The sequence below is a fragment of the Mchenga conophoros genome, linkage group LG22, assembly GCF_057382185.1.
Source record: "Mchenga conophoros isolate Kocher_MC1m ecotype Shallow Benthic linkage group LG22, M_conophoros_male_GT1.1, whole genome shotgun sequence".
NCBI classification, from domain to species: domain Eukaryota; kingdom Metazoa; phylum Chordata; class Actinopteri; order Cichliformes; family Cichlidae; genus Mchenga; species Mchenga conophoros.
Window position 1 is genome coordinate 24,760,415 of NC_140546.1, and position 12,661 is coordinate 24,773,075.

At 41.2% G+C, this 12,661-nt stretch overlaps 1 protein-coding gene across 4 annotated transcripts in view; it reads left to right on the top strand.

The window, feature by feature from the left end:
- Positions 1-12,661, top strand: part of adgrb2 (adhesion G protein-coupled receptor B2) — a 253,991-nt gene that overhangs the window by 107,460 nt on the left and 133,870 nt on the right. For all 4 annotated transcript variants that reach the window (XM_085262313.1, XM_085262315.1, XM_085262314.1 and 1 more), the window contains 2 exons: positions 9,768-9,848; positions 11,766-11,954. In XM_085262313.1, coding sequence (XP_085118439.1) covers positions 9,768-9,848; positions 11,766-11,954 — 270 coding nt within the window. The remainder of the gene's footprint in view (positions 1-9,767; positions 9,849-11,765; positions 11,955-12,661) is intronic.

The window sequence follows — 12,661 nt, forward strand, 5'->3', positions numbered from 1 at the left end:
ATGTTACTTTAGCTCTAGGCAATGATTTGCCCAAATTCAGCCTCACAAAGCTTCTAGCATGGATGTGGACATGTTCTGTGGTATTTGTTACAAGTGCCACTTTCTTTACTGTAGTTTAATCATTTAGAGGCCACCAACTTGTCAGTATGTGTTATTTGGATAATCTGAAACTTTAAATTGTCCAGAGGTTCTGCTGTGCATTTAAATCTAAACTACCACAACATAATCATATTTCATTTATAATTATCAGCCCAAATCTACTGTTCTTATTGCTCACAAATCTTATTTATAAGATTTATAATCTTATTTTTATAAATAATTTCCTAAACACACATAAAATTCTGAAAATGCACTTTATGATTAATATGAAACAACTGGTATCAATAATTATTTCTTATTTAAACCTTACTGCCATAAAGGACCATTGAATTTAAATATTAACGAGAGATGTCACACCCATGCACACAATGCTGATGCAGTAACCACCACTTCAAATGATGACTTTGAAGTTAAGATGAAAGAACAGGGAGAAAAAAAAGTGGACAGCAAAACTATATTTGATTTCAGTGGCTGAATCTGGCTTCTACTATCCCTCTCGTGCATGGTGTTTCCCTCAGGCAACAAACCAAATGATATATTTTTGATTAATATATCAACAAGCCCCCCCAAGCTCTCAATAAGTTTGGTGGATTATATTTTTTTCCTCAAAAAACATTCAAATTCATACCATACAGGGCTAACAGTAACATGCAAGGCTTGGACAGCTGTAGGGAATTCAGGACTATTCAGCCTGAGGATAGCATCTGTGTAACAAATAAATACAAATATAAACTGTAGCTCTTTGTGTGGCAGTTCACCTGTCGATCCTATAAACCTGCAGTTATTTATTGACTTAAACAGCTGGAACAAACAAAGGGCATAATTCCACTAGAATTAAACTTATTCAAATTATGATATAATTACATTTTGATATTACCCCAATTTCTTTTGTAAATATGCAGTACATTAGGTGTGGGAACCATATATGCAACATAAACCCTAGTTAATTCCCCAGTGTTAGGCTCCATTAACAAGTGAGTCTCTGCAAATCAAGCATGAGAGCTGTGCTTTGCATTTGTCAGTTTTTATGGACCAGTGTTGATGCTGAAGTGTGGAATAAGCTTGGCAGCCCGTCACGCACGCTGGCCAAATTTTATTTTGCTTTATTCTTTTCATGCGGCAGAAGTCGTGTACACACCTTCTTTCAGCTGCATCGACTTGGGAGAGATGCATAGTCTGTGATCCCAGAAGCACAGAAGTCTGAGGAAGCTGGCAGGAACATGGCGGGCCGTTTGTCAGCGTACGCATCAGTGGTCAACTCCATCTCTGGATGGAATCATTTTGTGGATTTTTGATTTTTCTTTCTGTTTGCATTTAGCTTTAGTAACTGCATTCTGTGATGTGCTTATCCATTTCCACCAAAGTAAATGTCCATTCTGTTCAGCCATAAAAGTCATCAGTAGCAAATTGGCTGGTGGGTTAAACTTGGATGGGTTTTATTGCAGCAGGCTTTCAATTCTTAAGCAGAAAAACATAACAATGGATAATTTATATGTACTTGCAACATTTCTGTTTAATCTAGATGTTTAAATTTAATTAAATTTTTGCAAGTCCGAAGTTTGTTTTGTCTCCAGAGGATCCTTCTGCTTCCTGAGAAAAGAGGGGGATTAAATAACTAAGCTAAGTAATTCACGGAAGTGTATTTTCTGATAAAACTGAGTGATTCTGTCCTCTACAGCTACAGTCAAAAAAAAGTGCACCAAATTTGACAACAACAATGTCACTTGTATCTAAGTAAGTAAAATATAACCTTCATGCGTGCCTCTTACTGCTGGGATAGCAGACACTATGTGTTTAAATGTGGACCCAAGGTTTTCACCTTGCGGCTGTGGTAACTTTACATATCATGTGTCAGGCAGAGGCAGAGGACAAAGTCCAGAAACACTGGCTTTGCAACAAACTCACAAGGGGCTGAAGCTTATCGCACATTGATCCTGTTAACATGCTTCCAGCCATGATGGCAAACACAGCTACACTGGCTTATTGTAAATGCACTGTACGGATGCAGCTGCGTAAACATGCTAAACCACTATCTGTAATTCATCAGTCCAGTGTGAGACATCCCTTCATCGATTGCGGTGTGATTGCAGCTCTGCAGCTTCGCTCAGAGTCTACTCAACTATAAATCCATCTAAATTCTCATCTTGTTATGGAACCGAGAGAGAAAAAGGCCATGGTAGAAGACAGAGGGAGAGGGGGTGGAGGGCAAAAAGACAGACCAAGCCACTCTGGTGTGGGAGTTGGAAGATTTGAAAATTATCTAATAAGAGAACGATATGGAGAAAGAAAAACAAAAAGGGCAATTTGAGATTGAGAATGTAAGTGCAGTGAAACCGCCAATTTGGCAGTTTGGACTTACACAGGGGCTCGTGTTGATTTTTGTGTACGTGGGTATACATTTGGAGGTGTGAAACCAAAAAAACAGTCAGCCTGTGGGGCTGAATCCATTTTGAAATGACCTTGAGTGCCCCCGTAGTCAGCCAGCCAGTGTCCTGCACCAACCAGATTCAGCTTCCCTCTTCATATCTGCTAGCTGAGAGAGTAAGAGGTGAGAGAGGAGAAGTAACAGAGTGAGAGATGGAGTGGGTCTGTCTGTCCAGTAGCTTATAAAAAGTCCATTATGGTGCGCTTCTATCAGTTTGGGCTCTCCCAGATGGACCCTGGAGTAAATGGACAGCACCAGAGAGCTATAAGCTCAGATTTGATGTACGGCTGAGAAATAGTTCTGTGTGTGCGCGCGCGTGTGTGTGCGTGTGTGTGCGTGTGTGTGCGATTTTGTGATTGTTTGATTGTACGTGTGCAGGAGAGTGTGTTTGGTCAGACGGCCCAACAAAAGAGCCAACGATAGCGACCAGCAAACATTTCTGTGCCACTACTATTTGTGCATTTCACTTAGTTAACACAGCTGTTTTACCATATTACAATAAGTCTCCCAGCCACACACACACACACACACACACACACACACAAACATGAACATGCACACAGCCCTCCCAGCAGGCTTAAATCCCGGCTCAGTCTGACAAAGGAGCCTGTGGCTCTAACTGACTCTGGCCCAATCCCCTACCACTGCCTGCTGCTTTGTATGGCTCAAAACTGCTTTACTGCATGACGCTTATTTATCAGCTATATTTACTTCTGTTGTGCTGATGTGTGTGCGCGTGTGTCTCCGGGTGTGTACGTGCCACATCCTGGCCTGCATGGTCTTTGCTGTCATATCGCTCGTGTCTCCCTTCAGATGCAGCCAGAATGTCTCTATGCTGATGGGTGCCCACCAAGGGATGTGAATGGGATTTCAAGTTCTACATGCTACTTTATTAGCACTTTGAGGCTGAGATGAGATAGCAGCCTTGGGCAAAGAGGCAGATGAGAATGGTCAAGAGCCACTTGTTTTCTCTTCTTCTTAGCAGTTGGGTTCCAACTAGGCAAGCAAGTAAAGTGGTTATCCTCAAATGACCAGCAAACCATAGACTTCTGGGAAACTTTTCTGCTTCTGCAGATCCAAAAATACATAACTGCATTTTATGTTTGATTGACATAAGTTTGGCAAAAAGAAACATGATAACAGATGTTTATTGAAATTTATTGAAATTGTATTAATTTATTAGCACTTTGTTAGCGCACAGTCCAAAGCCAATGCTAAAAAAGCTTCAGTGCTAGCTGTGCTGTTAGCTCTACTAAGCATGTATCATGCTTAGTTTTACCACACATAAATGCATATATAATCCCTGCTCCCAACAGAAATCAGAAAGCTCATCCAAATGTGAAAAAAATCTGAAATGACTAACAGCTTGCTTTAAAAGCAGGCCGGAACTGCAGGAGCTAATGACCTGTGATTATTTGATCTATCTATTTGTTTACAAATTTTAACTATACGACTAGCGATTTGTTCATTGCCGTGTTTTTGCTCCACAGACAACATTAATGCACAGCTACGCTACAAATAAAATATCAGGTCTTAACCTGTGCTCCTAACCAATCAGAGGATTATCGACCCTACTAATGACTACAAGTGATACTGCCGGCTATACGTGGGAAACAGGTTCCCCTGACGATGAAGAGACAGCTAAAATTGTTTAGGGGAAATGTAAGGATAAAAGACAATAAGACTATTTCATGAAGTGTGCAATGACGTGTCCATTAAAGTGCAGTTCAGAACATTAAACAATATTGTGTGGTTTGTAAAGGTCAGTACTCAGGGGTTTATCTATATTGATTTCTCCTTTCTATTGCAGTGGACTCCGCACTGGTGTCCATCTAAATCCTCTTGTGTGCTGCAGACCTGACGTAGAGAGAGAGAGAGAGAGAGAGAGAGAGAGAGAAGAGGAAGCGAGATAGAGAGAGCAAGAGAGAGCGCAATAACAAGAAAGAGAAAAATAGTCCTCCCTGGTCTTCAGCAGTTGGGGAAAAAAGTCTTTTTTTGGACACAGTTCACCTGATTCTGTTTATAATCTTTCTGAGTCCTTCACCCGCTCATTCCCTCCTTTTCTGCTTATACAGTGCTAAGCAGTAAGTTCAATATCACCAATCAGTCATGAGAATGATATAGCGCTAATGGCTCAGTGGTCACGAGCGAGAGATGCCCCCGCTTAATGGTCAACCCCATCGGATCTGTCAATTCCACGCTTCTCGTTTGTCGTATGTGTAGGCATCCATGTGTCATGATCCATGATCATGTGTAATATTTGTTTACACCCTCTTGAACTCCACTTCACCCTTCTCTCCTCCCCTCTTCCCTATCTATCAGTGAGCCAGCAGATAGTTTGGTATTTGAACGGGGAGTTTTGTTTAGGTAGCATAATTGGGAATTCAAACTTCAATCCGAGAGTTGAGAGAGTGAAATCCGATATTTGTGCTGTTAGCTGTGAGCTGCTGGCAAAAAATAGTCTTTGTAACCGGTAAAAACCCTTTTTATTGAGAATTATTTTTCATGTTTTTGTGCTTAGGTGCTCAGGTTAGAGGACTCGTTTGCTTGCCTTTTCACTTTGGTTACGGAAGAGTAGGAGGGTCTTTGGAAGTTTTTGTTTATTGTTTTGATCACCGCTCATCTCGCGGGGGGCCAAAGCTCATCTCACATCGATCCTTCTAACATGCTTCTAAATTCTCATCTTGTTATAGAACCGAGAGAGAAAAAGGCCACAGACAGAGGGAGAGGGGCTGTAAGGCAAAAAGACAGACTGTGAACCTCTGGTGTGGGAGTTGGAAGATTTGAAAATTAGAGAAGAACATGGAGGATGAAAAAAAAACATGATCATTTGAAATGTATGTGCAATGAAACAACGCCAGTTTGCCAGTTTGGGCGCAAATCGGGCCTCGTGTTGATTTGTGTGTGTGTGAGTTTATGTGCAGATAAACTGCTGTTCAGTATCTTGGACCTGGTTGACTCTTCCTTTGGTGTGGTGAAGAGTGGGAAGTCCCAAATAATTTTGTGTGTAGGTTACCTCTTGACCAGGGACGTAGCACATGCTAATGCATTCTGGTTGCACGACGTTACATTTTGCCAGTTCTTCATTTACATGAAGCTGAAGTGTAGGCTGTTTCAAGGGAACTAGGGGTGTTGGGTCTACTACGCTACACCTCCGTTAACTTGTGAAAAACTATCTGTTGTCAATGCAAAAGACAGGTACAGCAAAATCATAACTTATTTCTTGCATCACATGTGTTAAGAGTTCTCATAATGAAGGAAGGTTGGAGCAGCACATTGGTGTGGTGGTTATCAATGTTGCCTTAAAGCAAGAAGGTCCTGGCATCAATTCCAGCCTGGGGGCCTTTCTATGTGGAGTTTGCATGAGGGGCTCTCAGGCTTCCTCCCACAGTCCAAAGAGATGCATGGGGTTCATTAATTGGTGAGTCTAAGTGAGCGTGAATGGTTGTTTGTCTTGATGTGTTAGCCCTACAACAGATTGGTGATTTCTTCAGGGTGTACTCTGCCTCTTGGCCCATGACAGCTGGGACAGCCACCCACCTCCGGATAAGAATTGGATAAGCAGAAGAAGATGGATGAAGAAAGTTTGTAAGCGAGTCGCTATATTCATTTAGTTTTGAAGTCTGGGAGAAGACAGCCCGCAAGCGGCATGCACCAATCATAAGAAGAAGGAGAGGGACAGCAACTGTCAACCATCTATCATCACTTTCTAATGGCTTGTCCATCATGTGTCCAGTGCTAGGAAGCACAGCAACACTTCAGCACCCCAGTGGAAGCGCACCATGACTGTCTTGTTCACTCACTGGTTCACAAACTCGGTGACTCCTTGAACTTTGCCATGTCTCATTAAAATTCCATAGTTCGTTGTTGCCATATTTATTTTCAGTTCAGTTATACGTTTCTTTTTGTCTGCTTTCAGAACTGCACATGATTATTTGCAGCCAGCAGGTTGTAATGCAGTAATAGTAATAAATCACACAACAATAGTACATCAAAGATATTGAGGTGGCACATAACCCAGGTAGCTACCACAACTGAAACAAGGGAGTTGCAGTAGGCTAACATTAGTTTTTAAAAAAGAACTTACTTCCAGATGTTTCTTTAGGTTGAAGGTGGAGTCTTTTGACGCTGAGAGCAGCTTGTTTGCTGGCAAACAGAGTTTGCGTTGCACGGTCAGATTTCACCTATCCCTTTCTTCTTTAAATGTGAAGTGGTGTCGAAATTTCCAAGTAAGAAATGCATTCCTGCCCGTGGACTGATGGTTCTGTTGTGCTGGCTCCGTGTCCATTGTGTAACTGATGCCACCAACATTAACAGGACGCTTACGTTAGAGCCTCTTATTGTGTGTTTCCTTGGGTTTCCGGCAATGTGTGGAATTACCAAAATCTGAAAGGGGATAGCCTAACATATGAAAAAGGAAAAGACCGCAGTGTAATCCATTTATTTCAATAAATTAACTGTATTCTAATTATCACCTATTCCAGCGTTAACTGTAACGGAATAAAGTTACTCATATTTTCTATTTTAAATACGTAACACCGGTACATATATTCTGCTACTCCCCAACACTGTCTACACACTTTTTTTCCCACATGCTCATCTTGCAACATCTTCATAACAGTGTCTTACATGAATGAACCAACTGTCACATAATTTTTTTTCATTGTCAAGCACTTTGTGATTTTTATCTATAAAAAGTGCTATAAATAAATTTTACTTCCCTACCTATGTCCAAAGAGACAAGTGGACAAACTAAAGGAAGACAAATCTGTGCATTGAGGGAAGCAAACTTGAGTGTACAGTCTCTGTAAAGAACTATACACTCAAGTAAGGTGATAAAGATTTTGAGACCTTACTCTTCTGTCCTGCTTCACTGACCTCGAGCACTTACTGGGCTTAATTTGCTCTGGACCAGGATTGGGCTCAAACTAACTCTACATACTTTCTGAAATACTTAAAGTTCAATTAAAAAAAATCTAGACTGTCCAGTTAAAGTGGTATGCATCGAGGCAGATGACTTGATTGTTTCCTGTTATAGAATATCATAGATCATTCAGCTTCACTCAGATTTTCTACCCTAAAGTCACTGATGAATGTGGGATGAGAACATATAGGGATGGGTGGCCTTAACAAACACACCTTCTTAACACACTTTGTTTAACTTGGCCAATTAATGTTGTAGAGTCTTTACCTTACAATATAAAGCACCACGAGGTGACTGTTTTTGTCATTTGTCACTATGTAAACAAAACTGAACTGAATTGGATGCAAATAATACGGAAACCACGGGTGCTTTCTTACCAACAACGGTGTCAGGTAGTGTAGACATTTTCTTCAACCCTTGCTGAATCTTTTGTCTCCCAGGCTGCAGTTTCAAGGAATCTAACAATGAGTCAAGCTTGAGCTTGAGAGTAAAACTAAAAGAGCAGTGAAAAAGCTACCTTTTGACGCCATATTTCAGCTAATGAATGCTGCTTGTTTAGGAGGATGACTAATCTTAGTGTAGCGTCAATGATGAGTACAGTCAATAAAGCCCAGGACTGTGGCAAAGCAAGCCATAAATTTCTGGGAGCACGATACGCTCGCTCAAGGTCTCACATTTTCCGTGTAAAATATGACTGTAAAACCTGCAGCTAAGTAAGTGGGCGTCCGTACCACGAGCTGACCCGAGAAAGATTGCGTAATGAAAACTCCTTCAAATCCCTGGGCATGCTGGCATGTGCATCTCCGTTCTGTGCTTGATTGTCTAATCTGATGCAATGCTGACATGTGATTTGTTTTTAAAGAAATGATTCAATTAGATGAAAATGAAATCTGTTAATTGTCTTATTAAATACTTTCCCGGTGCACCATTTGCTCATTTTAGTTTCTTTTAAAAGTAAACAAACAGACCACACATGTGCACAACAGTTATTTATTTTACCCACGGCTGTAACCTGCAACAGCGCAGACAGCACGTAAACAGGATTATTACTTTTTTTCCATTGATTTTAAAAAAAAGGTCTTTTGTTAAATGATCACGTTGAGAACAATGCAGAAAACGAGCAAACGGGTAAAGAGTTTTTCCCCCCCACCAAAGAGTTGATTCTCTAAAAGGCCAAATTAAAGGGCTGGTAGCAATGGGCGTTTGTGCAATCATGGCAGAGCCTCAACACACTTCCCAGGCATTCACACTTGCATGTGTGAGTGTGTGCGTGTGTGCCGGATAGGGAGGATATGCAACGTCTCTGTTTTTCCTTGGGTCAACTGCTTGATGGAGGCTAACGCGAGGAAATTTCACTTTTGCTCTCTGTAATCGAATACGCAGACACACAATCACATTCCGTGCAGATAATGTACCTTAGATACGCCACGTGTGTCAGCTCCTTTTCCATAAATGCAGCTGCTGCAAAAAAGATCCCATTGGGTAAGAAGAATCCAGATGGAGAAAAAAAAAGATCTGTGAAAGAAAAGATTGTTTCCCCCCGCCGAGGGAGTTGATTAAGACTTGCATTGGTGAAACTAAGCCTACAAATCCATTTGAACCAGACAGAACGGCCTGTACACATGCCTCCACGTTTCTACCAGCTGAGATGAAACTGACTTAGATATGTTGTGTGATTTCACTAACTCTCAGAGACCGACTTAATGCCATTTCCAGAAATGCTCACCGCTTATGTGAGATGTTCACATATTTGATAGATCAAGTCCCGCTGGTGCATTTTATATGTGTGTGTGGAGTCTCATCTCCAAGCCAGAACTTTTATTTACTTGGTTTGCTGCGCTGAACCATCAGCATGCGTTCAAAAGAAGATATACGTCTTCTTTTTTTCATGTTTTCCCCTCCTAATGTTCCCCTCTAATGAGCCAGTTCAAATTTGCTTCCTCCTGATTTTCTGAGATTATACACTAGATTTGACAGTCTGTTATCTGTTACCGCGCTGCGTGTGCTAAAACGTCTCGTCATGTTCTTTAAATTTCCTGCTACAAGGACTAAGCCAAGGAAATGTAGGCGTTTGTACTTTTATTTTGCCAGAGTCGTGTTTTGGATGTACTTGAGCTTTCCTGTATTTTTTTTTTTACTTTTCCTGAACATAAAAGTGAAATGTGGATGGTGATGAGCGCTTATTTACGACAGCTTTTAAATTCAGGTTTGATTTGCCCATGCAACCCATGGAGCCCTCATATATTTTGAACGGTACCATGTAATCAAAAGGAAGTTAAGATTAAAATGAAAAAAAAAAATGTCTGTTATTTTTTTCAGACCCGTATGATGACGACCTGAAGGTGAAGACCCAAAGACCACGATCAGCTGACCAGCCAGGTGTGTTTCAGGCACAAACAGGTGAGTATTATGAGTGTGCAATGGTGCCCAGAGCCTGGAACGAAAGAAGACAACCTGACCTTTACAGGCTGTATGTCCCACTGAAAATCCTCAGTTTTCTATAAAACAGTTTTATGAATAATTATGTAAGGTGTACCTTTTCCTTTTCGGTGAGCAAACCTAGGGCAGCTGCCACCTTTAATCATTCACTTGTGTGAGTTTGTGAAAGTGTGAAATTTTTGAGTCGGCGTGTGAAACTTGGAAAAAATGGAAAGGACTGGGAAAAAAAAGAGTAAATTAATCAAAGACTGATCTATTAACCATGAGAATGTCACATGCATGTATGTATATATAATATAATACGAATCGGCCTTAAACATACAAGATATTCCATGTTGCATGCACATGCATTTCCATATTCATATATATGGCGTAGAGGAGGAAGTCCCTTAATAGGAGGGAAACCCCTGGGTCTATCTTGTCCTCATCCTACCCTGTCTACCCCTCCCCTTCCTTGCTTCTTCCCCCATTCTTCTAGTCCTCTAGGCATCTGTGATGAGCTTAAGCCCTGACTCACAGCATGTTAATGAAGATGTAATGCGATTAACGGACATGCAATTAATTTGATTTCCTTCTTTGCTATGTGATGACGCCTCCATCAAAGGACACGGCGCTCATAAACAATTTACAAAGAGAGAAGTGGAGGGACTTGGCTCCTCGTTTTCGCTTTCAAGGGCGTAGCTCAGTGGAACAATGGGACCCTCTCCACAGCTGCCTGGAGAACTCCAAATTAGACTCCATCAAGTCTAAACACCTAATCTCATATGGGTGCTTACAACACAGAGTCGAATATGTACACACACAAACACACACACACAGAATTGCTTTGAGACTTAAAGGCCTTTAGCGGTGAGATCATACGTGTTACCATAATTCCATTAATTAATTGAATCACCTTTAAAAAAAACTTTCCTGGAGCATGATCATCATCTTCATTAATATCCCGTCAAGATTTATTTACAATAACACTCTTAGTGTGAATAAGTAAAGAAAAAAAGCTACATCGTGTCACTTTCATCACCTGTCACACATTCCCAAAAGTTTCTTTTTTTACTCCTTGTTAATTGCATAGGTTACAATTTTGTTTGTCTTTTTTTGTTGTGATGTTGCACCGGTGTCACTGCTTTCCAAAAGCAGATTTTGATGGGTTTTTTTGTTTGTTTTTTTCATTTTTTTACGGTAAACAGAAGAGCAGAGGAATCCGAGAGCCGCTAAACAGCAATCAATAAAGCAAACATCTTTTAATGCTGGCGGTGCTTCTGTGAAAACTGGAAGCGAAAATATACTTGAAAATTGTCACACATCTCCAGTAATAGTTTCTGTCTGCTCCATTTGTTGGGACATTTTAGGACTCCGTTATAAAGCGAGGAATTTATTGTAATTACCCTTTATGGAAATCATTTTTCTTTTCCTTTTTTTGTTGGCTTTTTGCATTACGAGCCACTTTTACATAGCAGTATAAACTTTGAGCTGCAGAGCTGAGATCATCTTCTACCTCTTCCTCGTCTCTTTTCTGTTTAACCTGAGGAGACACCAGAATCATGACACTCCTACAGAGCAGGCAGGGTTTTTTTTGTAGAAAGTGGGGTGGCGTGGGGTTACCAAGACCACTTGGAAATTGGCTGAAAATTTCATACTGCCTCTATAAAAATGCATTTGGAGACTTCAGCAGTACATCCGTGTGAAGGCACCAAATTAAGCTGTGAGATAATAAAGTGCAGTCTTGTTACAAATGTGTTTTATTTGAACAAGTGATAAAAGGAAAGAATGATTTCTCTTGTTATTCAACCTTAGCCGCGCATCTGACTCTCAGGATCATTAAAAACACTGTGCGTATATAACTATCCTCTCCATGTTCATGTCCATCTTGCTCCTTAGGTGACCCAGCAGCGGAGGAATGGTCGCAGTGGAGTGTGTGTTCTCTGACATGTGGGCAGGGCTGGCAAGTGAGGACCCGATCGTGTGTTTCTTCTCCCTATGGGACACTGTGCAGCGGTGCCCTGCGGGAAACACGCATGTGCAACAACACGGCCTCTTGCCCAGGTGAACCCGGAATCACAGGCTCAGGTGCGTTAACCGGCTGCCTTTGACCAGCGCCTCATTCACTTCTCCTGACTGTTTTATTTTTGCTCACAGCGAGAATGCGGTGGGTTAATTCTTTCTCTGAGTGCCATTTGTCTGATGCTCAGCTTTACACAGTAGATAAACACGACATGGACTTCACACTATGACTTTTTATCTATTTTGAGTCTTTTTTTTGTACAAATGCTAGTAAAAAAAACTGGTTGGTGTCCTGTCTCTTCAGTGCCGCATACACCCACCGCCTTTGTTTGGTACAGCAAAAAATGTAGCTTTAACCCAACCTCACTCAACCATGTAGCGGTTTGTTTCTATTTTTCTTCCTTCTTTTCCTTTCACAAAAGTGTTAAGAAAACAGAAGAAAATAATGACAGTGTGAGGAAGGTAGGCAGTATACTCACAACACGGACACACACAAGGCCAAAACACATGTAACCGGTTTAGCTGAACAGAAGGAGAACGCCACTGTGTCATTTCAGTTCACAATGCAGGCAAAGCTGGAAGAGGGAGAAAGAGAAAAGGAGTTTCTGTGTGTGTGTGTGTGTGTGTGTGTGTGTGTGTGTGTGTGTGTGTGTGTGTTTGAGAAAGCGAGACAGACTGACAGCCTTGAGTTTGATGTCACCCAATCTATTAGACCTGCCACATCACTGAAGTTAATACTTCCTGGACTCTCTATCTTTAGCTCTCCTCTGCTC